The 26,743-nt window shown below is 38.8% G+C and overlaps 1 protein-coding gene across 1 annotated transcript in view; it reads right to left on the bottom strand.

Moving 5' to 3' along the window:
* Window positions 1-5,680: 5,680 nt before the first annotated feature.
* Window positions 5,681-26,743, bottom strand: part of LOC139726757 (uncharacterized) — a 30,325-nt gene continuing 9,262 nt past the window's right edge. Inside the window, exons 2-3 of the mRNA XM_071637749.1 lie at window positions 10,268-10,518; window positions 5,681-6,247 (exon numbers count right to left, since the gene is read on the bottom strand). Coding sequence (XP_071493850.1) covers window positions 5,681-6,247; window positions 10,268-10,518 — 818 coding nt within the window. The remainder of the gene's footprint in view (window positions 6,248-10,267; window positions 10,519-26,743) is intronic.

A 26,743-nucleotide genomic window follows, 5' to 3' on the forward strand; every position in this document is an offset into this window, starting at 1 on the left:
ACACACACACACACACACCGCATAACAGATATTCTTAACACTATATAAAGACAAGATGGACTGACTCCTAAAAATAAAAATATACCTGACGTGAGCAACTGACTCGTAAAAATACGCCTGACGTGATCAAACCCTGAACTCTAGCACGCAGCTTACCTGTAAATTTGTTAATGAATAATTTCTAATTATAATATATCATAATCATCCGCAAGCTTTTACGACGATAGGTCACATCAAGAACTATAGCCATGCTGTATTGCCCGACACTTTCAAATTCACAGTTTCTTTACATTTGCCATGCTTATATCCTTCAAGTTTTCAGAACGGCGTTGATACTTGATTTACAATTACATTTTAAGAATAACAAAACTGATAGAGTTTTAAGTAAAAAAGAAATCGGAGTTACTATAGATGACAGACTATCTTGGAATCACCATATTGATCAAACAGCCATTACCCATCAAAAAATATGGCTGATCTGCATAAATTATAATACCTTCCACAAAATTGATCATGAAAATAATGTACTATACATTGTACTTCACTCTCACCGCATGTTAATTATTGCTAAATTTGTCTTTTGATATAAATTCACTGTTTTTGTATTGTATTGTATTTTTTTGTATTGTACTGTGTCTAACTTATGTTTGTTTCAACGTAATTGCAAAATTATGAATTCATGTATTTTCATTACGATTTTTTTTTTTTGCCTAAAAGGATCCCTTTCAGTAAGCCTATTTTTGTACTCATGATTCCGCCACTATAATACTTGATATCATGTATGTTTTAAATACAAATTTTGTAAACTTCATGATGTTCTAAGGAGTAAATAAATTGAAATGGACTATATAATCTATTTAGACGCGACCTGTTGCTTTTGTTGCTTTCTTTTTCAGTTTGAGGGAGACACTTTGAAACTGTAGACACAATGTTCATTTATTGTCATGCGCAATATAGATGGTGGCGGTGTGGCACAGTGGATAAGACTCCCCACTCCCGATCGGAGGACCCGAGTTCGAATCCCGCCCAGTGCTTACGTCCTTGGACAAGATGCTTTTACCCACCATGTCCCTCTCGACCCAGGTGTATAAATGGGTACCTGGCAACGCTAGGGTAATGATATTAAATGGCAGGGCCCTCCTGGTAGAGCAGTGGCAACACTGAAGAGGCTACCCTGGGTAAATAAGACCTTATTGTTATTATTATTGTTATCATTATTATCATTATTATTATCATTATGATAATAATGATAATAATAATAATAATAATAATAATGATAATAATAATAATAACAATTATTATTATTATTATTATTATTATTATTATTATTATTATTATTATTGTTATTATTATTATTATCATTATTATCATTATTATTATTATCATCATCATCATTATTATTATCGTTATTATTAGATGCCGTAGTGGTTGACTATGATTACCTCATCTGTGCAAATAAATGTCAGGTTTATAGGTAACGTGAAAGTTTGTGCATGATAGTATAGTTACGGTCATTTGCCTTTACACGACAGTTAGAATATTGTAGAGTTATTGTAGATGAGAACAAAATGTATACAACGAAATAGTCCATAGAATTCGACATTTAAGAGTTTTGTACGGGTAGTCTGTATTATTTTGGGGTCATTCCACGAGAGTAACACCCACGAGACATACGACCCACGAGTTCGGCATTGAAAAAAAGGTCCATGAGTCATAAAGCCTAAGAGTCATACAGCCCATGAGTTTGACATTAGGCAAATAAGGCCAATGAGTTCGACACTATGCAAATAAGGTCCATGAGTTCGACATTTTTATTAGGTAAAAACGGCCCACGAGTTCGACATTACATCACGGGGCTTAATGTGTACGTCTCATGGGCCTTGTTTGCTTAATGTCGAACTCGTGGGTCTTGTTTGCCTAGTGTCAGACTCATGGGCCTATTTGCTTATTGTCGAACTCATCGGTTGTATGACTTGTGTGCTGTATGATTCGTGGGTATCGAACTCGTGACGCGCACCCTAATGTATTACGGCTAGGTATTAGAGAGGGAAATGTATCAATACAAACAAAGATATAAACCTGAAATGCACAAAATAATTCAGATGAGAATCACCTCTCACAATGACCACAAGCTTACAAGCTTTCTAAAAATTCGAATACAGGGATGAGAATGTATTCCGGCGTAGAAGAGAAAGCTGCTGAGAAATATCAAAGAGTGAATATTATCTTTTGTTACTCTGTCCGAAACTGAATACGTCTTCCATCATGGGATATCCACTGTCATGTCGCGTGTTTTAAATGCCGTACACGATACGTCTATTCAATATACCATTTACCCTCTCTCTCTGTCTCTCTGTCTCCCATTCAAATGTAATGAGCTCATCGAAGATATATATATAACATATATAACATATATATATATATATATATATATATATATATATATATATATATATATATATATAATTGATATTGTTCTCTCAATATCAAGAACACTTGAGAAAGAGAGAATCGCTCGAAAATTTGTGTGCCGAAAAAAAAAAATGTTGGTGAATAGAATACAGCATAAACTTGGTTTCAGTGTTATTTTTGATGATATTATCACACCAACACGTGGACAACGTACTCAATTCACATATATCTACATAATACGTCTGTTTATGTGTGTGCGTTCACATTACTTTTGACTCAATCGATAGAGGTTACGAGGCTAGATAGTTTGATAACAATAGGAGCAGATAGTTAATGAGAATTTCACATTGTTGAAAATTGCGTACGACTAAAATGATGCGACTTGGTAAGGCCGTGTTTTGGCTTGTATACAACAGATATACGATGTGGTAATTTATTGACGAAATTCACAAACAATTATTTACAGCTGCGAGTAAAGATGTGGACAAAGAAAGTCAACCTCATGTTGGTGTAGCATCCCAGGACATGACAATAAAGTTGGCGACGAAAAAACAACAACACACAATTTGCTGAAAAAAACGACTACGTGTGCATGGGCACAATTAAGCGAGATGCTGTTGTGCCGCAAGTGTGGCAGAGTCCGCCTTGTTGAGGATTTGTAACGAACACTATTCTTGATGATTTTGATGGTTGTTTTCTTCTTGATGGACCTGTAGTTAGATCAGCTGACAAGGATGCAGATTCAAATGTATTATAGGGGGTCTCGATCGTAACTTAAGATGCATAATGCATTGGCAGTTTTATTGATTGCAATATGAAACATCGAATGCATCCTATCAAACTGTCATCTCCACTCTTATTGCTAACGATGACAACCATGAATAATCCTTCCTCTCTTTCTCGCAAACGCATATATATCCGAAATTTGTTTCGACGATTATTGATAATATATGTGTCATTCTAAGTTCCAAATACTCTCCCCTCGTACCTTTTTTAAAAATCTTTAGGTGGGTATTGCTGAGCAGTATATAACAGAATACAGATACACATCAGAAGCACAAGGGACACACAGAGTAACACGTATACTTTCGTAACTGTCGCGCCTAGTTAGTGTTTTACCGGCTGCATGATTTTCATCAGTCAAAATGCGATGCATTTTTGATCTGTTAATAAAATGTTAGTTCTTATTGCAATCAACGTGGGCCACTTCTCTTCATCACAATTGTCTCAACTCATCAGCATCTAAGACTGTAATTGCATCTTGTAGCTAACATCAGATCTGTATAACTGTACCACAATGACTCAAACATTAAAGTGTTTATAAGCTTCAAACTTGCATTGACATGTTAAGTGGGAAGAACTAAGATCTGTCTTGTGCCAGTCTGCTTCAGCCCGCACCGCTATGATCGGCGGGATATCATGGATAACTGATAATGATCGCCTGGAAGTGTTACATGCTACAATACTGCTGTCTCCGAAATCTTTAAAGGAAGAGTATGCTCAGGTGAGCATTTCTTGTAATAAATATGTAGGATAACTTTAAAAGCCTGTCAAACGGATTTGCTGCCATAGTCAGAGTCATTTCAGGCCATTACGACATATTTAGCAGATCCCGCCAAGTGAAGTGATAATTTCTTGCCATTATTGTCCATTGCAAACCATAGGATAAAATTTTGCTTATCATCGGGTTGCTTATTTCATTGAAAAAATATAAACCGTGTAATATCCTCTGGCTATCCAGAAATTTGTATTCCGGCGGTTGCTTTAAGTGTCAAATAAAGAAAAAACGAAATAGAATAATAACAATAATAAAAGTTTAAAAATAATGGTGAAAATAATAAGGATTATAAAGGTAATCAAAATGGTGATAATAATTGCCATTATCATTACTAATATCATCATCATCATCATCATCATCATCATTATGATAAAGATGATAACAGTATTAGTAATGATGATGATTAACATATTGGATAAGAGAAGATGAATTAACCCGTCACAGAAATAGACCAGTCTATTCAGTCAGGTTTTTCTCATAAAAACCACGTGACAGTATATGCTGAATTTAGAGGCCATTACACTTTGAATACAGGCGTCAACATGGTGTCTAAATAGATACAAGGGGCGGCAAACAAAACACGCTGACCCCGCTGTGTGAATAGCTGAATGAACATTCTCATTGACACATGAAGGGGCGCAATGTGCCCCCTTTGGTGACATCGCAGTTTGCTCCCCCACACTACATCACAATGGCCATGTTTTTACACCTACCCGCCCAATGCGACGACCCAATTAAAAAGCGGGAAATTTGTGTTTCGATTAGCTTCACAATGGGAAGATTGCTAGAACGTCGTCGGATTCAGTGAATACATATACCACACGCAACCGACTATGGGTGATGAGAGAGCAGATCTTGGATCCCGCATATACCTGTATACCCGTTTAAATAGAACAATGTTATTGGCTGATCACGGGATATAATTTACTGGTTAATACGACCCTATGAACTTCAATCGGAATTGTACGTAATGATTATCACAGAAAGCCAGAGCACGGAGATACAGCTTGGTCAGCGATGAATTTAAATGATTGGTGTGTTTTTTTTCGTCTGTATATGTGTGACTATCAACCATGTGTGAGTGTGGGGCGCCATATTAAATCATCGATTCTCGCGTTGCTGTCGTGTGTGTGTGTGTGTGTGTGTGTGTGTGTGTGTGCGTGCGTGTGTAACCATAGACAACAGTTTGCTTTAAAATCATATAAATCTGATTTGAACAATGATAACCTAGAACTTCAATGGGGGTTTGCCTGTTGTTGCATATCGCATGTACTGGAAGAAAGTTGTTATTATGACCATCCGATTATTATATTTTCCTTCACTGCTTGGGTGTTGTGATGACCTACAGCAATCCATCGACTCGTTTACTCGTTTCTTGGTTGAAACTCAGCGAACATGATAGTCTTTAGACAAGAAATCGTTCGCAGTAACCAGAAGACGTCCCCAGTCATTTCAAGCGTTCATCAATCAATAGATGACGGCATTCACATCGATTACATATAGAACTCACGTTACAAATACTTGTTTCAGGTTATGTTTGTGTGTTTGTTCTAGAGGGTCTCCAAAGTTATATAAGCACGTCTAAGAATAGTCAGAACAGCTACACAGTACACAAATCTGAGGGCATGATATAAATGGATTCATAATATACATAAAGTGGTCAAAATCAAGTGTACATGATATAAGATGTCGGCAGAGTTCAATAAATTATCATACGTCCGAGGTAGGTTCGTCTTGTTCGAGTGGTCTCTGAAGCGGGGGGCTGATGTTCTCTGGTTTTAAGATGGACTCTGGTAGGTCCTGCTTTTCTTCCTTCGAGACTAACGGGGGAAGTCCCACCCCGAATTGGCATCGCTCAACCGGAGCTCGACAGAGTTCGATGCAGACATCGCGCACGCTGTGTTTCACGGGATCGACTTCTCGTTGCGTCTCGTTGTCCTGATCATTGATGTCGATGTCCGTTTGGGTGCTCGTCCCATACTCGGCGCGTGCGTCGCCTGCGGGCTCGGCGGCTCCGTTTATCGACGTCAGACTTGGCGTACCTTCGACAACGACTTCGTCGGCGGGATGTTTCGTCTGGGTCTCTGCGTCGTCTGGATTCTCGCTCTTGGTGGCGATAGTGTCCGGACATAGTTTGCCTTTGTTGGCGTCGAGCTGTTTCTGCCGGATTGTGTCGATGTGCTTGGGACCGCCAATCTTGTGCTCCGCAGCCTCGGCGTTCGAAATCCCTTCCGTCTTCTTCCATTTCGTACGACGATTTTGGAACCATATTTTAACCTGGGGCAAGCAAAGACAACAATGAGAGATAGTGAGGGGGAGAGGCATGTAGATTTGGAGGGATGGTGAACGAAGAAAAAAGACACGAGGAAATTCGTGCGGTCCATTATCTTGTTAACACGCGAGTTCGATAAGTAAAATGCAAATTAGCGTTTCCGTTCGTGTAGACACGTGCGCGCACGCTTGCGTCTTTAACGAGCAATCCCTCAACGGAGCACGGACGTCGCTTTGTGACGCAGCCAATAGAGAGAGGACGTTTTCGCGCCAGGATGTAGGGGGAAAAAAAGGACGCGAGAAACCACAGGGTCGGAGTAAAATGTTGCTCTTCCTGCCCACGATCCGACGGGATCTCGCGCCTCCTGCTAACAAAGAGCCGGACGAGTTGCTACATTTCCTGAACGCAACTAATAGGTTTCCTGGAGCGCCCATTACGGCGTTTAGCGCAATCAAAGTATGAACAGAGACAAATTGGTCGCGAAACGGTGGCGTGTTGTTAATAGCTTGAGAATTCCACAAAACTAGCTCGCGGGAGAACACGCGACGACAAATTATTAGCATGATGGAGCGAGACATGCGTAATTGCACCTTGGGAACATCGAAAAAATCGCCTCTTCTCTCAGTGCGCACTTAAAAAGTCGCCTGTTATCACTGAGATAATCGGCCTGTTTCTTATAGCAGTCAAATAGTTCGTCGCCATCTTAAGTGTGTTAACGCCAGCGAAATCAGTCAGACAGAGCGAGCTATTTCTGTAAAAAAAAAAAAAAAAAGCAAAAACCCAATCAGCATGTAGTCACAATTCACTGATGTAGAGCACTTTTGATTGCGATTCAAAATTTAAGATCACTCAAAAGATTATCGAAAACCATTGATCAATCCAGTGGGAGAAAGTGCACCCAACTTTTTCACAATTCTCAACAAAAGTATCTCTTTCTTTCGGTTTCCTTCATATTTTTTTTTCTCTCTCTCTTCTCTCACACACTCTCACTTGAGTGTGTGTGTTTTTTGTGTGATAGAAAAGAATTGCTGTACATGTCGACAACGGCGTGAATTTCCTGAGATCTGTCATCATTACCTTTCTTAGTCACGCTCCAATGCAATAATCCTTACAAATGACAGGAAACAAGACGCACTTGAATCCTTCCCGCGCATAATTGCCTGGTTAAGCTGTCTTTGCATTTCTTTCTTTCTTTCTTTTTCGACCCCCGTTATCGAGATCCAAGGTATGTGCGTACGCATGCGTCCGCGCTCGAAATTAATTTTCGAGATCTGTCGCTGCATGATCCGACGGCCATCCATTTTAATCATTCCACCCCCTCTCTATTCTCCTCTTTCCCATTCTCGCCGCCCGGCCCTCATGTAGCAGAGTGACTTCAAACGTTCTGCCCCGTCTCAATTTCATTCTTATTTTCCCGCCACTGTTTCTTTCGCAAGAATCAATGGGAATTGATTGATCATCCTGTCTAAGATATCCAGTGACGAAAATTTGATTGATTATAACTTTTGGCGGAGATACGTGGGCAGCCAAACTCTGAAAGAAATACACGAAGTGTACGAAGAAGTTTCTACAGTATGGCTTTTGTCCGCGTGGAGGGGCAAACAAGCAATAAAGAGTAAAAAAAGAACGATTCCGCAAATTGTACACAGTAAGCGCATGAGTGTTCTGGGAGAAAGGGAGAGCATGTAATTGCCGAATGATTCACGGATTAGTTTTCACTCGAACCGTGCATTCTTCTCAAGATGCAAAGATGATACCGAGCAAATAAACGTGATCATTTGATGAGTTTTGGCCACAGCCTCTATCTCTCTTCGTCCACTCTCCCTTTCTTTTTTCCTTCTCTCTCCCTCTGCACTCGCTTCTATCACTGCGAAATTCCATAAAGATTCAACGGAAATTGATATCGAATGCACTTGTACGAGCGCGCGCTCTTCCGTGACCGCGTTGGTAGCTCGATGCGAGAAAAGTATCTGATGTAAATAGAATGAGGGATTAGTGGAAATGCGTTGTTGTGCATTTCCCTGCTTTTGAGCAGCAATGCTCGAATCTCGAACACCCCTGGAAATGAATCTAAAGCGAATCTTCGATGTCCTTGCCTCTCTTCCTGACGATGAAAAAAAAAGGGGGAAAAATCATATCAAAACCGCAAGTTGCTTGTCCGTAGCGGCACGTGCCCTCGAATGCCGAGCAATTATGATCATTAACAAGTCTATTTAGATATCAAAACGATCTCGTCTCAAAAGTCGACCATGACGATCGCCGGGTCTACGATGCATCAAGCTCTGGACGGAGGCGGCAATTCAAGCTCGGCTTGATGTGTTGTGCGCCCCAGTGGGCGCCATCTCAATGGATGGAAACATCATTTCACTCGCCCATGACATAAAACGAAAATGAAAGCCAGAGGAAGAGAATAAGTGGAATCAAAAACTGTAATCCACCCGTGGGATAAGAAAATACATTACAATTTAAAAGAGGTATGAGAAAGAGAGAGTGAGAGGGGCGGGGTGGGAGGGGCGGGGTAGAGGAGAGAGAGGGGGAGAGCAGTCATACATATCGGTGTATGAAGGGGGAGATGGTCTAGCCCTACTAATGGAAACATTTTCCGGTTTTGTTCACATGGTATCAAAATGGGGACGTAATTGCCTTTCATGACATTTCAGCTGACCGAGGAAAGTTGGTTCAGTGTATCAAATTTTAATAACTCCTCTGAATCACTGGATTGTTTCAAGACACTCTAAAATCGTGGAGATCGAGTGCCCTAAAACGAAGCACGGCCATGCATGTCGAGAGCATGTCTGAATCTCTGTCTCTGAAAATCGAGTAAAAAGTCAACTAATTGGTGACGAGAAACAATATATCTCACTGATTTTTTTTTAGTTCCCTGTCTATTCCCATTCACTACAATAAACCGATTTTTATTTATTGCGCCATGTGAAAAAAAATGACTTCACAAGCAAATCTGTAACGATCGTAATCAGTTATGCCACATCTTTTTGTAAGCTACTCTTGCAGTAATTGGATTACTAAAAAAAGTGTCCGTAACTTATGAATAGTACCGTGACTCGGCTGAAAAGGGCATGAAAATTGCATCCAGTAGAGAAAAATTTGGTTCAGCTTTTTTTGCCCTCTCAAAATGCATAGCTGAATCAAGTGAATGAAAATACTCTTTTTTCTCTGGGTGTGAGTGTTTATATACAAACCGATCGATATGCATTACATTACCCCTGTCTGATATTAAATATCAAGATATAAATTTCTTTCCTTCACATTCCAATGTATTGTTCCGAGAGGTTACCATATCACTTTACAAGCCCAACCCATTTGCGGATACATGTCTTTATCGCTCTAGAATTGTTTGTTCTGGGCCCACGAGACGTTTGCGATAAACACAATTACCAGCATTAAAGAGAAACAACGGCCCGCTATATACATGTTCTCCTCGACGATAAAGAGCAATTATTTGTTGGTGGTAAAGTTCGAGACTTCGAAATGATCGCAACTGCTGCCTTTGGGCTCTTGTGCATATTCTTTTTTTCTGTTCTTACAATGTACAAGTGCACGCTGGGAGAACGGAACGAGAGGGATGGTATAGTTTTGGTGTAGACGGGGATTCAGATTTTGATTGTTTATGAGATAATTAGAAACCACTTATGACATACTAAAGAGCACACAATTCTACGATGAATTAAAAGTTTATTAGATGAAAATCGTTTTGAAATTGCTGAGATATCCAAAAACAAGATAAAACAAAGTGGTACTAATAAAAGGTGGGTCCCGACTTTTATACATTAGGACCTCTTTGTCCCTGGATAATGCAATGATCTCGGCCATTTCAAAACCAATTTCCATCATATAAATATTTAATTCCTCGTAGAAATAATTATACGCCCTTTCATATTTCATAAAAGGTGTTTCATTATCTCACACAAAGTTGGAAACCACAAAACCCATCTCAACCAAAACTAAACAATCCCTTTAATTCATAATAAATCTGAGAGATGGAGTATATAATTATGGTCATATACCTGTGTGTCTGTGACGTTCAGCAATGACGCAAGCTCAGCTCGCTCGCTGGCCGACAGGTACTTCTTCACTTCAAACTGCTTCTCCAGCTCGAATATCTGCCTCCCGCTGAACGTCGTCCGCGCCTTCTTCTTCTTCTCCTTGCTTGACGCGTCGTGCGATGACGAGTCGTCGTCGTCGTCGTCCGCGGGATGTTTCCTCTTGGAGATCGAACTCGTGTCCGACTTGCAGTCTGAGATGTCACTGTCGTGACCTGTCAGAAGCACATAATTATATAACTAAGTGTTGGAAAGCTTAATATTACCACAAGATAAATCAGGGCGAATAAATATTACATGACAAGGGGGGGGGGGTGTCAACGACGACAAAAGAATAGTTGGCCTTGTTTTTTGTTTTTATTTATCAACTTGTAATGGACAGGAGCAAGATAAACAATAACACAAAATAGATAGTAAATTCTGCAGTATGAAGAGCACCGTTCATAATCCTGTTCGGTTTGGGTGAATTTTTTTTTTTATGCTGATGTCTATTCCATCCACAACTGGAAACGACGTAGGTTACAGCTTTTTTTAACCGAATATATCTCAACTCTTTAGACATTTTCTTTTTTTCAAAGAGTGTCATATTGATTTTTTTTTTTAACTTGCATATGCCCCCCGAATTTACTGAGTAGAATGTTGATACAAATCAATTATGTTGATAACGATGAGTATTAAAACGTGTTAAGTCGGTGCATTAGTGATACGATATAGTATGACTTCGGCTTTGTTAAATGTATATTTCACAAAGAATTGCAGGAGTTCAGGACTTTAATACTTTTACGCAATGAAAATAAGGATTCGGAGAGAAATTCAACCATACACACGGTTTAACCCCCATCGGATTTTCTGATTTCATTATACTTTCAGTGATACTGGGCAGCGCTTGATTGAGAATTGTCTCAGCGGCCATTCATGCTGGTAATCACATAGAATAATGTACTTGATATTTAGCACTGTTCATCATTATGCACAGCGACGACTGTACCAACACAACATTTATTGCGATTATAGTAGAGGTGTGGAAGGCAAAAAGGAGGGGGGAGAATTGAAAAAAAAAATACAGAGTGAGAGAGTGGGTATTATGCGTACTTTTCATAAAACATCAGCACTGGGCTTTAACAGATATATATATTTTTCTTTCTCTCACTGTCTCTCTATATTTGCTTTTTTTCCCCCTTTTTTCCGTATGTAGAAGGGTAGCATTGCGCTTCCTCCCGCGTAGCATTAAACGCTCGACTGCGGAGCGTGCTCCCGCCGCAACGCGGCACTACTGTACCGCCAAGCATCGGCGACAGAACGCCGTCAAAAACGCTCAAAAGCAAGTGGCACGCGACGGACCCTGTGTCTGGCTAATGATACCCTCGATCGTCTCCCTGCGCGTTGTGTGGCTCTGGCCTTTTGCTTGGCGTGAGTAAACAATTCTGTGAATAAAGTCATATCTGAATACACATTGCCGGGAGGCAATATTCATGAAAAATCACACACTCACTCACGACACACACACACACACACACACAAACATATGCACAACACACAAATTATTAACTTTAAAACGTATGGCTGACATGATATACACGCGAGCGTATTTCACAAATTCAGTACTGTTCACAATCTAACTATTAATGATTACCTGGTAATGACTCCATAATGATTTGTGAATTGTACCCGGAACCATTTCTCTTACCTACTCTCTCTATTCCGAAACCTTTTAATTCCAAGGGTAACAATACTGATATAAGCCTTATCTTTATATACCTAATGTAGTGACATGACATATTCCTATAAGGTTGCAAATAAAATACAAATCGAGAAAATATCACAACCATTGTTTTTGCCTTTTTCAGAGATGCCCAAGATAACTAGGGTCCTGTTGCAAAAAAAAAAAAAAGAAAAAGAAAAAAAAAAGATGCGATCAAACATAAGTCAGGAAATCTAACATAGGTCCCCGAATACTCAATTCTGATCGGCTGATACCTGACTTATAATTATGTTTGATTTTCTGACTTAAGCATCTTTTTATGCAAAGAGAAGACCTCAAAGAGAAGGAAAAAAGATACCAATATTGATTTTTGTTATTTCAAAAAACTGCGAAGTGGAATTTCGAGGGGAAAATGACCTTGCCTGTAAGTGCGTAATTTTACGTGGAAAGATACGCTGAAAAGTTTAACAGGTGACATATTTTCATCATGTTCAAAACCGACTCTTCCATTTACAAATCCCTGCATATACATCGAAATCATCACTGACTGATCCTTACAATCGTGCATAAATGATGAAAGAAAAGCCTGCTTCCCCTTTTTTAAAGTATTTTTCGTAAACTTGATAGATTAAAAATCATCTTTATTTCGGTTAAGATTGGTGGATACTATATTGGCGCATATTTCATTAATCTTCCAAGGGGCTAGTGTTGATATAGGTCCTACACAATACACACACATACATGCGCAAGCACCCCCCTCTCTCTCTCTTTCTCTCTCTTTATGAATGTATATATATATACATACATAAAGAGAGAAAGAACATAATATAAACTGAATGCATCCCAACATTTATTCACTCATGATAATTCATCATGTACAAAACTTTGGCTGTCATCACATTGGTATCTATAAATGGCGTGCTATATCTCAAATCTCAAAGTATTAACAATATTTCTTAGTCTTTGCCTGCAAAATATCAAGAAAAAGAATGAAGTTAAAACAAGAAGGATTCTTTTCATGTCAAAATGTGCTGACTGCTGAGTTAGTTAATCGTGCACTTTTAGTGTAGCATTTAGAACCTCCATTTCCGTTCCGCACACAGAGGAAAGAACCACTTATACGCATAAGTTCCAACAACACCGACGTCATCAACTAGGGCAATGCTAATTTCGTGGGATTTGAAGCAAGACAAGTTGATAATTTTGTCAATAGATGCAAGCAATAAGTAAGTCTGGGTGTCATTTTGAAACGTAAATCCCCTTTTTTACGAAGCTGTTGCCGCGTATAGATTATGCCGGTTTACCTGTGTTGAGCATTAATCGGGTTAGATTTTTTTTTTTTCATTCGACTCCCTTCTCTCTTGTTAGTAGGATTTTGCCCCGCCGAGTGTTTGAGACAGTATAATATGGTGGTAAGAAAAAACTTGTCCCTCAAATCATATTTACCCCTTTTTACACTGTCTTCTGCTTTTGATCGATCGGTTTAGCGCGGCATCCATTTGGATTCCCCCTCAGTGAGTAATCAGGTGATTGTCTGCTGCACTCCGGGTTTTTTTCCCCACTATGGCCGCTGGCCCAGGATAATGGAGCGAAAGGACGCATAGAAAAGGGTTTTTCATCAATTTAGTCGAAGTGTCACGGAGCGTTAATAGCCATTTGTCGGCATTGTCGCAAGTGTTACCAGTTCTTCACCGCGTGCACAATCAAGAGCTTTGATAGACTTTTAAAGTTATTAGACGTTAAGAACCCTGTCTCTTTTTTTTTCCCCGACCGTCTCACACGATCCACTTCAGACAAACACGAGAATGTCCTTCGCCTCACACTTACTGCCTCCGACACAAGCTCGGCCATTGACGACAAAAATGAAATGTTCGCTTGTGTCGCGACTATTGATTTGTAAATTGAGACATCTTCTATAACGTCTTGTAGTCGCACATAAAAGAGAAATCGCTCCGCATTCACTGCTGGCGAAAATCTGACAGATTGACGGACTGTTGAATGTGGCGGCGCTATTCATGTGTTACCTCCTTCTACTTTAAAAAAAAAGAGACAATTATATGGGTAAATCTATTTTTAAGGAGGGACTTTCTTCTTTTTCAAACTCGGAATGTTTCAAACATCTCTCACATTTGAAGGCCCTTTAATGGACTAATGTGGATTACTAAAGAAGGCATCACACACACAAAAAAGGAAGACCTTGCCCATATCAAGACAGTGCCCATGTCCTCTGGGGATTGGTTTGACAAAGGATTCCTAAAACACACCTTAGTGGCAGTATTCATTTACTTGGAGGCAGATCTTCACGTAATAAAATCTTATAACACTGCATGGTGACTCCAAACCATTGACTACGAAGTCTTATAACCAAGTTAAAAACGCTCAAAAGTAGATTTTACACTATTTACACTCATGATAGGACCATATTGGACACACGAGAGACAAGTATAAATATGATTCACATATTTCATTTTCTCTCTGTCTGCCTAGAAGTGGTAATCTTATTCACAGTACGTTTCTTTATATGCATGTATTATCCCGCACCATTTGTATCATTAGTGGTAGTGGTAGTAGTAGTAGTAGTAGTAGTAGTAGTAGTAGTAGTAGTAGTAGTAGTAGTAGTAGTAGTAGTAGTAGTAATAGTAGTAGTAGAAAAAGAAGAAGTAGCAGACGTAGTTGAAGTACGATAGTAATAGTTCAGTTCAGTTCAGTTCAGTTTTTATTTCTGCATTTCAAAATAAATACAAATACACAAATCAACAATATACTTACATAATCATTTACACAGCTAATATTCGTAACGTTTGGATCTTACATACATTTTCTTTTTTTTTTTCAAGAACGAATATCATATATGAAAGGAAGCAATAGGAAATGATAAAAATGAAATGCAGGGGACCATCATCATAAGCTAAGCTTGACGAGGAAGATGGCCCCAGGTAAAGAGATACATAAAGAAAATCTTGCCACTCACTGAGTGGGGGGTAATTGTGCGAAGGGCACAATAAAGAGATACATAAAGAAAATCTTGCCACTCACTGAGTGGGAAGTAATTGTGTGAAGGGCGTGCGGTGCAGTGCGGTGTGCATTGTGTTTAGTCCAGTCAAAATAGGGTTTCACCCACCACTAATTGCAACAGTACGAATTCCACTGCAGTGCAACTTGTTATGGGCTCCTAAACACCATACTAAAAGTCCCAAGAAATCCAATGGGGTAAAGTGGCTAAATTTGCATAATATGCAAATTAGCTCCCATAATGATGAAAATACAGTGTTTCCATGAAAACTATGCTTCTAGGTTTCAGATTGGAAACCCGAAAGTGTTTTAACCTATGTTTACAATGTCAGCTAGTGCGATGCAAACATTTTCATGTACATAATCTGGGCCTCATTTGCATAATATGCAAATTAGCTCCCCATAATGATACAAATACAGTGTTTCCATGAAAACTATGCTTCTAGGTTTCAGATCGAAATACCGAAAGTGTTGAAACTTATGTTTTCAATGTCAGTTAGTGCGATGCAAACATTTCCATTTACATATTCTGGGCCTCATTTGCATAATATGCAAATTAGCTCCAATAATGATAAAAATACAGTGTTTCCATGAAAACTATGCTTCTAGGTTTCAGATTGGAACACCCAAAATGTTGAAACCTATGTTTGCAATGTAAGTTAGTGCGATGCAAACATTTCCAAGTACATATTCTGGGCCTCATTTGCATAATATGCAAATTAGCTCCAATAATGATTAAAATACAGTGTTTTTATGAAAACTATACTTCTAGGTTTCAGATTGGAACACCGAAAGTGTTGAAACCTATGTTTGCAATGTCAGTTAGTGCGATGCAAACATTTCCATGTACATAATCTGGACCTCATTTGCATAATATGCAAAGGTTACCGAGCCAACGGAATATTCAAATGTATCAAAGTGCCCGATATATGCATATCAAGAGTGTTCAAATGTGATATTTCGGTTTCTCTTCACCAAAAACAAACTTTTCAGCATTGGAAACCTAGCATGAATAAATTTAAGCGAATAATAGTTTGTTATCAGACAGATAATGATAGCTTATCCATTAATTACGTAGAATCAAAGTACGAATTTAAACAACTGTCAACATCTGTAACTTGTCCAATTTTGTAATGAATGAACTCTATTTGGAGAGTTGCTTATTCGAATCTGGATGATTCAGCTCTTGCACCCTTGAGGGTTTTGAGGTATTGAAGATAGCACAGTCAAAGGAATGCATGGAAAGCATGTCTCAAAAAAGGTCGTTCCCTGAGTTATTTGACTATCACTTGAGTTTTATGACTATGTAAAATTATCGTAAGGTGCTACAATCATTGAACATTCTTTTCATCCTACATAGTTTTACGCACCTCATTCAATTTAATTTTCTATTACAAAAAAAGTAATGTCTATATTATGTTCTTGTCGAAAAATGAAATAAGAACTGAATTGAATTCCTGCCATATCAAGACACTTTTATTTCTATAAAGGTTGCCGGAGTAAATATGAAATAACAACATTGATCTACAATATCCATACATTCCAAAGGGTTCACTTGCAGAGACCACCTTGTGGGAGGTGCTCAAAGTAACCCAACGCACCCTAAAGGCAATGAAAAACATGCAGTATAATACAACAGCGAAAAAATGTTCCATGGGTACATGCCTCAGAAAAGTTCTTCCGTCTGTCTAGCACATACTCTTTTATTTTCGTAAAATACAATTCATGTAATACAGGAGACGTTGCTTTACAATATCTATATTGTCAAAAAGTTGGACATTCAAACGCAAGCCCTTGGGAAGTGCCCAAATCACCCCTATACACTGACCTTCGTGGTCCCAAAACGGGTTAACAAAACATGCATTATATGCCAAAGCAAATTCAGTTGTACATGCACGTAGAAAGTCGTTCTGCCGGGTTGTAAATAAAAACACTTTACTTTTCATGATTTTTAAATGGTAGAGACACTGCTTTACAATATTCATATAGTCTAAGGGGTGCACACTCAAAGGCCACCGAGTGGGATGTGTTCAAATCATCCAACCCCTAGGGCAATATAGGAAACATGCACTATCATTTAGCACGAATATGTTCCAATTTTCCAACGGTTGTGCAGCAAGTGCCCTATTGTTTTCAAGAAATGCAATATAATTAAAAGAAGAAAAATTGCTCTACATTAACTTTATTGTCAAAAGGGTGAACATTTAAAAGCAATCCCTTGGGAAGTGTCCAAAATTACACCTCCGCTCAAGCCCCATAATTACAACACACGGATACTATGAACGCAAATACTGACGTTCTTTGGTGCATGGTCTTAGAAGTAGTTCCGGCAATACAGCTACACTCTTTTATATCAATGAATGTCGTGGAAATGATAGAAGAAGCACTGCTTCACAATATCTATTCAGTGAGAGGATGCACATTAAATGCCAATCCTGTGGGATGTGCCCCAAAGTACCCCACCCTCGTGGCAATATAGAAAAACATTGAATATCATTAACGCGAATATACTATATGTTCCAAACGTACATGTTTCAAACTTCGATCATGCCATGCAGCAAGGGCACTTTTGTTTTCAAAAATACATTGTAGTTAATAGAGGAGACATCCCTTAACAATATCCATATTGTCAAAAGGGTGAACATTAAAGGACAATCCCTTGGGAATGGTCCAAAGTTACACCTACGCTCACGCCCCCTTAAGACAAAACACAGATATTAGCAACGCAAACACCGTTGTTCTAGCGTGGATGGTTTTAAAAGTAGTCCCGGCAATACAGCAAATACACTATTTATCAATGAAAAGTCATGGAAATGATATATACAGTGAAGAGGATGCACATTAAATGGCAACCCTGTGGGATGTGCCAAAAATATTCAACCCGGCCTCACGGCAACGTAGAAAACATATAATATCATACAACGCGAATATATATATGTTCCAAACGTACATGTTTTCAAAATTCCATCGTGCTGGATAGCAAAGGCACTTTTGTTTCCAAGAAATGTAGCTAATTAATAGAGGAGACATTGCTCTACAATAACTATATTGTCAAAAGGGTGAACATTCAAAAGTAATCCCTTGGGAAGTGTCCAAATTCACATCTACGCTCACGCCCCTTATTACAAAACACAGATATTAGCAACGCAAACACCGTTGTTCTAGCGTGGATGGTTTTAAAAGTAGTCCCGGCAATACAGCAAATACACTATTTATCAATGACAAGTCATGAAAATGATAGATCTATACACTGAAGAGGGTCCGCATCAAACGGCAACCCTGTGGGATGTGCCAAAAATACTCCACCCTCACGGCAATATAGAAAACATAATACGATCATAATGCGAATATACATATGTTCCAAACGTACATGTTTTCGAAATTCCAGCAAAGGCACTTTTGTTTCCCAAAAAATGCAACTGATTGATAGAGGAAACATTGCTCTACAATAACTACATTGTCAAAAAGGTGGACATGCAAAGGTAATCCCTGGGGAGGCGTCTAAATTTACACCTACGCTCACGCCCTTTATGACAAAATACGGATATTAGCAACGCAAATGCAGTTCTTATAGCATGAATGGTTTTAAAAGTAGGTCCAGCAATACAGCAAATACACTCTTATATAAATGAAAAGTCATGAAAATGATAGAAGAAGATTTGCTTTACAAGATCTACGCAATAAAGAGGGTGCTTATTGAAGGGCGACCCTGTGGAGTGTGCCCCCCGAAATGCCCTTGGCAATATAGAAAACATATAATATCATATAACGCGAATATATATGTTCCAAACGTACATACTGTCAAAATGCGATCGTGCCTTATAGCAAGGGTATTTTTGTTTTCAAGAAATGCAATGTAATCAATACAGGAGACATTGCTTTACAATACTTTTATAGTAAAAAGTGGTGCACATTTAAAGCGGCCCCTTGGGAGGCGCCCAAAGTTACCCTCTCAACCCCGCGTCCCCATATGCAAAACGTTCATTATGCCAACGTGAGTACTGTTGTTATGAATGTGCTCTTACAGTTACCGCTAATTTGCATTTTATGCAAATTATTTTTGTACGACCGATTCGAAAAGGCATCTATCGTGTTCTTTGACTTACGAAATATAAGTTTATACATTCAATTCTTTAAAATTGGACGACGGGAAGCTGAGATCTGTCAATTTCCTCTCATTTCAGGTGCTAATTTGCATATTATGCAAATTTTACTATTTTGCCCCGCTGGATTTTTTGGGACTTTTAGTATGGTGTTCAGGAGGCCTCAACGACTTGCACTGCAGTGAAATTCCTACTGTTGCAATTAGTGGTGGGTTACCCCCTAAAAATCGCTAGATTGACTGGACTAGTTGGGATGAATCTTGGTTTGTACGTTGAGTGTTATTTTGTGTATCAGTGTGATGAGGTGAATGTTACTTCAGTTATGGCCGTGAACTCATTGTTTAGGGTGTTTGTTGACCAGGTGGTATGAATATTTATGTGTCAGAAGTATACTGGATTATGAGGGTGTTTTTTAGTTCTCGTTTGAAAATGTTCAACGACGTACGTTGTTTTAAATTAGGGGGTAAAGAATTCCAAATATCTGGTCCATTGTGCTTTAATGATTTTTGAGCTAAAATGATTCTGGGGTTTTCGAGATGGTAATCGGACGACTGAAGTGTTGGATATGAATGAACGGTGAAATTTGGAGTGAAGAAGCCATCAAAAATTTTTGGAAGACAATTAAATGTATATTTATACATAAAAACAGCAGTTTGAAAGGTGTGAAGATCCTCAATTTTCAATGTTTTTAGTTGACGAAATAGGGGATTGGATGGGGATAAGTAACGGGAATAGGTAATCAAACGTACAGCACGTTTTTGGAGAGTAAGAATTGGATTGATTTTAGTTGAGCCACAGTTTCCCCAAACGATATTGCAGTATGTGATATGTGGTAAGATCAATGCATTGTATAGAATAGTCAGGGAATTTTGAGAAATGAAGTTTTTCAGTCGATATAAAATTCCTACAGTTCTTGAGACAGACGTGTGGATATTATGAATGTGATCGTTCCAAGTTAAACTCGAGTCAATTGTGATTCCTAAAAATTTAGTAGATCTTACTTCAGTTAAAGATGATCCATCAATATTGATATTATAACTGCTGTTAATGTTCTGTGAAGCAGTAGGTTTGAAACGTATAAAATTTGTTTTAGAGACATTAAGGGATAATTTATTACATATAAACCATCGGGAGACTTTGTCTATTTCCATGTTCAGAGTATTAAACAGTGTTTCGAGGTTCTCATGGGAGTAGAAAATATTAGTATCATCCGCAAAAAGTATAAATTTAAGAGTTTTTGATGTATTTATTATATCATTAATATATACAAGGAACAGTAGGGGGCCAAGAATTGATCCCTGGGGAACACCACATACAATATTAGAATTCGGAGATTTAGATGACTTAAATAGTACATATTGCTTTCTGTTGGATAAATAATCAATAATCCAAGAAAGTGCTAAACCACGAATACCATATCTTTTTAATTTGTAAATTAATATATCATGATCTATGGTATCAAAAGCCTTTGATAAATCCATGAAAATTCCTATAAAATGTTTTTTATTATCTAACAATTGAATTATAGCTAAATCGGTGGAATGGCCCTTTCTAAATCCAAACTGATTAGGTATAAGTAGGTCATTTACATGAAGAAAAATGTACAGGCGTTTATGAATAATTTTTTCCAGTAATTTTTTCCAGTAGTAATAGTAATAGCAGTAGTAGTAGTAGTAGTAGTGGTAGTAGTAGTAGTAGTAGTAGTAGTAGTAGTAGTAGTAGTAGTCGCACCAGTGTCAGTTAAGGGTACCCTAGAGTATCTCTCTTTAACTTTACGTCCACTAAATCAATAGTGTATCATGATGACTTGTTAAATATTTTGCTAAACGCCTGGCTGTTAATAAGAGACAAACATCATTACAGTGTATCACTGTGTTATACACAGAATTTGCAGAAAATATGTAACATTAGGGAAGGGTAAAAAATTCTTCGTTATTATCATAAACAGCTCATTTTCTGATAATGTAATATCTCATCAGTCTTTGATTTATGGGCCACATCTTAATGGCTTTCGTCAATAATTTCAGTTGCACTTATAAACGCACTCCTGAGGCATTATTGGCCATCTACTGAGAAGTACACGAGGGATCACTTTTTAAGTGTTACGTCAGCAATGAATCCTTCACAAGCATTTTTGGACACTTCGCTTAGCTTTCGATACAAGGCAGCATGAATAAGATCGAACACTCGTACACAGCGGGAATATGAATCGGGTGGGTGCTATCAGGTTACGCGAGAGCTAGGCCGTGCGAAAAGCAGAGATTCTCTCTCTTTCTCCTGCCGAGTACGACGACGTACTGCCACGGGTTAAGCAAGTTTTTCTGCCCCTGCCGCCCCGACACGTTTTGCCTTGCTAACCACGTCATTAGACTTTCAGCGGGTATCGACGATGTGTCACTACAGTTTGCGAGTGAAGTAGCAACACGCATATCAATCCGACTTCCTCCACTAATTGCATCCACTATGCCTGTATCTGCTCTTTGCCCCGTCCTCTCTCGCAGCGCAACTACTCTATCGTATTGAAAACACCTTTGGAAAAACAACGACAACAACACCACCCTAAGCCTCGCCGTCCATGGCGGACTAGAGGGGTATGCGAGTTAAAAAACATCTGACGTGATAAATACACAATTAGACGCCATTTGGAAGCACTTAGTCGCTACATAAGACATGAGTGGCGTGTTGCGATTCCCGTTTGGTGCTGGTCGTGGTTTAGGGGGGAAAGAATTTGCAGTTGATCGCCCGGGGCGAGCCAAGAGTTTGAGGCTAGCTCCTATATCGGTTGAATGTGGAATAACATCCGAATGAAAATAAAGCGAGACAAAACAAAAAATTCAACTCAAGAGACAACAAAAAGACAATACAAACAACGCTAAGGGAGATTTGGATTCGGATGGCACGGTCGTTACATATTATATGAACTAAAACACAAATGAAGTTGAACGGACAGAGAGAAAGAAATCTTCGCAGAAATTGATATAAAGGTACATTTCACCCGAAGAACACGTTTAGTGGAGGACCTTCAGTACAATACTCCAAAAATGAGGAAAAGTATAACAGAAAAGTAAAAATACATCTGATCTCAGGTCCTATTCGCGAATACATACGATTTCGAACAGATAATGAATGCATTATTAAAGAGAAGAAGGAGACAGCAACACTTAATACAAGTGACGTGTGAAACAGCTGACAGAAGCAAGGGGAGGGGGACGATGGAAGGACAAGAAAGAGAGATAAAAGAGACAGCTTCCTTTTTGATTGAAAAGGACGCGTGATTGCGAGACGCTATCTAACCAAGACGGTAAAGTCGGACGTGCGCTTTCAGACTTGGTTCTTTTGAATCAAGATGTGTCGGCAATCGTACAATGGGTGTTGAAGAGTTTGAGAGTCACCCGAGGCAGGGCGGCCGGAGAATGTCCACCCAAACATTGGTCAGTCAGTCAGTCAGCCGGTCAGTCCAGAAATAGGTAAACATCGGTCACTTCATCGATGCAGATATAGTGAAGAGGGCTGCTGTCCGCTGTCCGTCAAAGTCTTGTCAGACAGTTTCGTCATATTTATCGCATTACCTGGACAGACAACAGGCTTGATAAAGGAACCGGCGAGTGGGAGAAATACGCGTCCCACCTTGTCGAAATTGTCCCAACCGATCGACTTGTACCCGACATGAATCGTCAACGATAAAGTTTGCATCGAAATATTTCACGGTTTTGACTCATTCCTTGAATCGAAATGAACAATAGACAAGTAATCCAACATGTGCATGTATTAGTGCCTTCAACAGAGAACGTTCCAAATCCAAATGTTTTCATGCAATTTGCATGACTTCGGAAAATGATTATACTATCATTAAATCAAAATGGTATTTGTGAGACTCAATGCAGACATCAGTTATCGGTTAAGGCCAGAGGAATTATTGTACTTAATGTACCGCAAGTGTGTTATCATGGTTATGACTTTAGTGAAAGTGATGAACGAGGGATGAGAGACCCATGACAGGACACTTGTCGGGTCTGAGTGGCAACATTTACCGTGACTGGTGCGACACTTAACGAAGCAGCTAACAGTCCGGTGACGAGTGTCGGGTTAATTGGCACCTATTAGTGGGTTGTGCTAATGGTTCCCCTGGATTGCTGGTCTTTAACTTTTACGGCGACAATACCCCACTAACACAAAGGGGAAAAGCTACACTGGTGGGTAGTCAATTCACGTTTTTCACGACCTTTTAGAGCACGAGGAAAGGGGGAGGGGTGGGTTGGGGAGAAGAAAACTGAAGTAAACAGATTATGGTTTTTAAACAAGTTGTCGACAAGAGTTGTTAAGTTCAAGCAGAATCAATATTGTGAAAGAGATGGGAAAGTTGAAGAAGTTATAAAAAACAAACTGTTGTGTTTAAAGGGATGATCTAACGTAAGAAACAAGACTGCCTCGGGAGGTAGAGATAATGACGAAGGTGTGGCAACATACATACATACGTACATACATACATACATACATACATACATACATACATACATACATACATGTACACACACATACACATACATACAGACATACATATATACACACACATACACACATACATACATACATACATACACACATACACACATAAATACATACTGATGTGCATGTATACTAAAGAGGACGAGCGGAAGAGATAAAAAAGACGGAGTTGTCCTTCACAGAACCTCATGGCCTTTGAGCACTTGCTGCGAGTCAGCAAGGGATATTACAAGACGCGCGTCCCGTAAATCTGATCCCCATTGCTTCCGCCGCCAAACCTTGTTCACTAATTGCCACTAATTGTTGTGTAATGGGCTTGACAATTAAGTGTCTGAATGGGGGACCGAGTCCGATGGTGAATCAATGTCTTCTTCTTTTCTCGGCGATCGAAGCCAGCATTCTCCACCACTTTCTTCTCTTTTCTCATGTGACCACTGGACAGTTTACAATTGTCACAAGAAAGATCGAGTTTCAAAGGAGGGAATGCAAATGAAACGTTCTTATCCATTTTGTTTTCTGTAGTCTATAGTGTTTGTTGCATAACCATCATACCAAAGCATCCAGAATCTTATCCATTTCATCATTTCATTTTGTTTCTCCTTTTGGCAAGATTCAATTAAGATATGTTGACATTTGCTCTTCTCTTTCTTTCTTTCTTTTTTTTTCTTCCACAATGTTTCTTTCTCACGAGATAGAGAAAAACAGGCGATCCATCAAATGAAATATGTAGGAAGAAGATGATTGTAATTGTGTGAAATTCTTATATTATTTCCGGCAATATCAGAGAAGATGTCTCTCAATCTAAAATAAAACTTGCTGCCATTTATAGTTAGACTGCATGACTACAGTCAAGTCACTGCACGTTCTCTTTTGCAAGTTTGTCAGACTTCATTAATGTTATCTAAAATCAAAAGATGCAGTGAAGTATATTATGTGTGACTAATGAAAATTGCAATAGCCGACACGATGAAACTAGATTTGACACTCTTTTGAGCTCATACAGCATTACTGCTTTTATAGCTACAAGTAATCGCATATCACAATTTTGTATAATGAGGCGACATTAGTACTTAGAATTGAATATCAATGAGGGAATTCAGCTTTGTTTCTAGAGCCTTCCCTCTAGCAGTGCGATTAACGCATTTTCTTAAATCATAAAACAAACTGATATGATAACTGAAAGTTTTGCTAAACATATTCGTGTGAATGTGTGTGTGTGTGTGTATGTGTGAGAGAGAGAGAGGGGGGGGACTGTGTGTGTTTGTGTGTTAGATACTATTCGAAAGGTGCATGGGCACTACTAACTTATTCCATTAACTTATTCCAGATTGCAAAACCACTGTATTATTCACTATACCTTAGTCATGTTAGTACTGCGAGAGTACTCTTGTTGCCTCCGTGAGAGTAACTTCCCCCATAGAGTAAAGACAAAGTACAACCGTTTTCCACAGTCGACGGGTTAACTAGAAAAACGGACCTTTGTGCCTCTTTACTGCTTTGGCTCTTTGAATAATGTTGCAATGATTGTTCAGCTTGACGCATACAATGTGGGTCATTGAGTTTCGCTGTATAACGATGTTTCAATGGTGGCAATATTCACAGAATTAGATTTTAAAAAAAAACTATGTACAAGATCACTTTAACTGATACTGTGTTTCCAGGCATGGTTTTTGTTATTCTATTCTTTTTTTTTTTATCTATGACCAGAAAGTTTCATAATGGGTATCATACAAATTATGGTACGACTTATAGTGACGAAGTAATTCACACTTTCAATCTAACAGTAATTGTTATAATGGCAAAGGTTTTCCAAAACATTTGAGTCATCGGTAGCCGGATATCCGATGATCACATGACAGAGACTGTCGTGAGACGCGGCAGTTAGTTGTGGGGAAGGGGGGATGTCCATAACATGGTGATTAATATGTTTATTAATTATCGCCCTAGGCGGTGATGCACTCCTTCTTGTAAACAGGATCTGAGAGGGGTTAATTAAACTTGGTGGAGATCATGTGATAATTAAGAAGTAAGTGGATCATTTAAACCAAAGCAACATGACAATAAAAACAAGGAGAGAGAGAGAGAGAGAGTTAAAGAGGGGAGGAGATTCCGAGGCAACAACGATGATTTAACAAACTAGAACGACAAAGACACAGACAATGTGTAAAGTGAAATGTATATCATGTGAGTTTAAATCAGGTGGAGATTGTGGCACGGCCACGTGATTCCTTGATTAATGGTAGCTTGGGATAACTGGGTGTCTGAAACGAAACTTACGGATCATTTTCAGACTTTTGCATGTAAACATCTGTTGATTGGTTATACTGGGTGCAGAGTTTCAGAATTTATAGTGTTTGGGATAAGGAATAGGAGGGTATTAAAAATTGATAACAAATAACAATGATATAGCAGCTCCACATAAGAAAACAAAATTGGAACTGAAGCAGAACAAAAGAAGACAGCATGCATATTTTCTACACATGAGAACTTGTTGAGCAAGTGGTATTGTAATGGAATCACATTGCTACCTTTCTAGAATATGAGAGCCTCTATGTTATCATTCTTGTTCATTGTTTTCTGTTTTGGGTTTTTGGGTATTGGCTTATCTGCTCAAGGACCACAATGAATTCGATAAATCTATACATGGCACTATCAAGTTATAGGTACTACATGATGTGAAATTATACAAGTCGTCTGGAATATCTGTTTAGTGCAATGACGTTTTATGTGCAAAATATTTACATAATGGGAAAGTTTCAAAAGAGATTTGCACATTGTATCATTTGCTTGCTTTCAACCTTTACTCTTCTCTTCTTTAGGCGATAGTAAGACGTTTTCATGCCCTTGAAATAAGTTTATCCATCCCCCTCCCTGCAAGGGAAAGGGAAGTCACCGTTAAGAAGATGAAACTAGACGGCACTTGCCCCTTGAATTACGTTGACCGTTATCTATATACTTATACTAGAAGGGTAAGAGTCCACATAAAACAGAAGTGAAATTTAGCTAAGTGTTCAAGTACCGTACACTTTTTCAAGAATGATACATAGTCAAACATGTGTAGAACAGTAAAAAAGTTTTACTAAAATATGAAGGATGTAATTTAGCTTTCTTGAATTC

Source organism: Diadema antillarum, unplaced genomic scaffold (genome assembly GCF_040938485.1).
Source record: "Diadema antillarum isolate AM-2024a unplaced genomic scaffold, OU_Dant_1.0 seq00000098_RagTag, whole genome shotgun sequence".
Classification (NCBI taxonomy): domain Eukaryota; kingdom Metazoa; phylum Echinodermata; class Echinoidea; order Diadematoida; family Diadematidae; genus Diadema; species Diadema antillarum.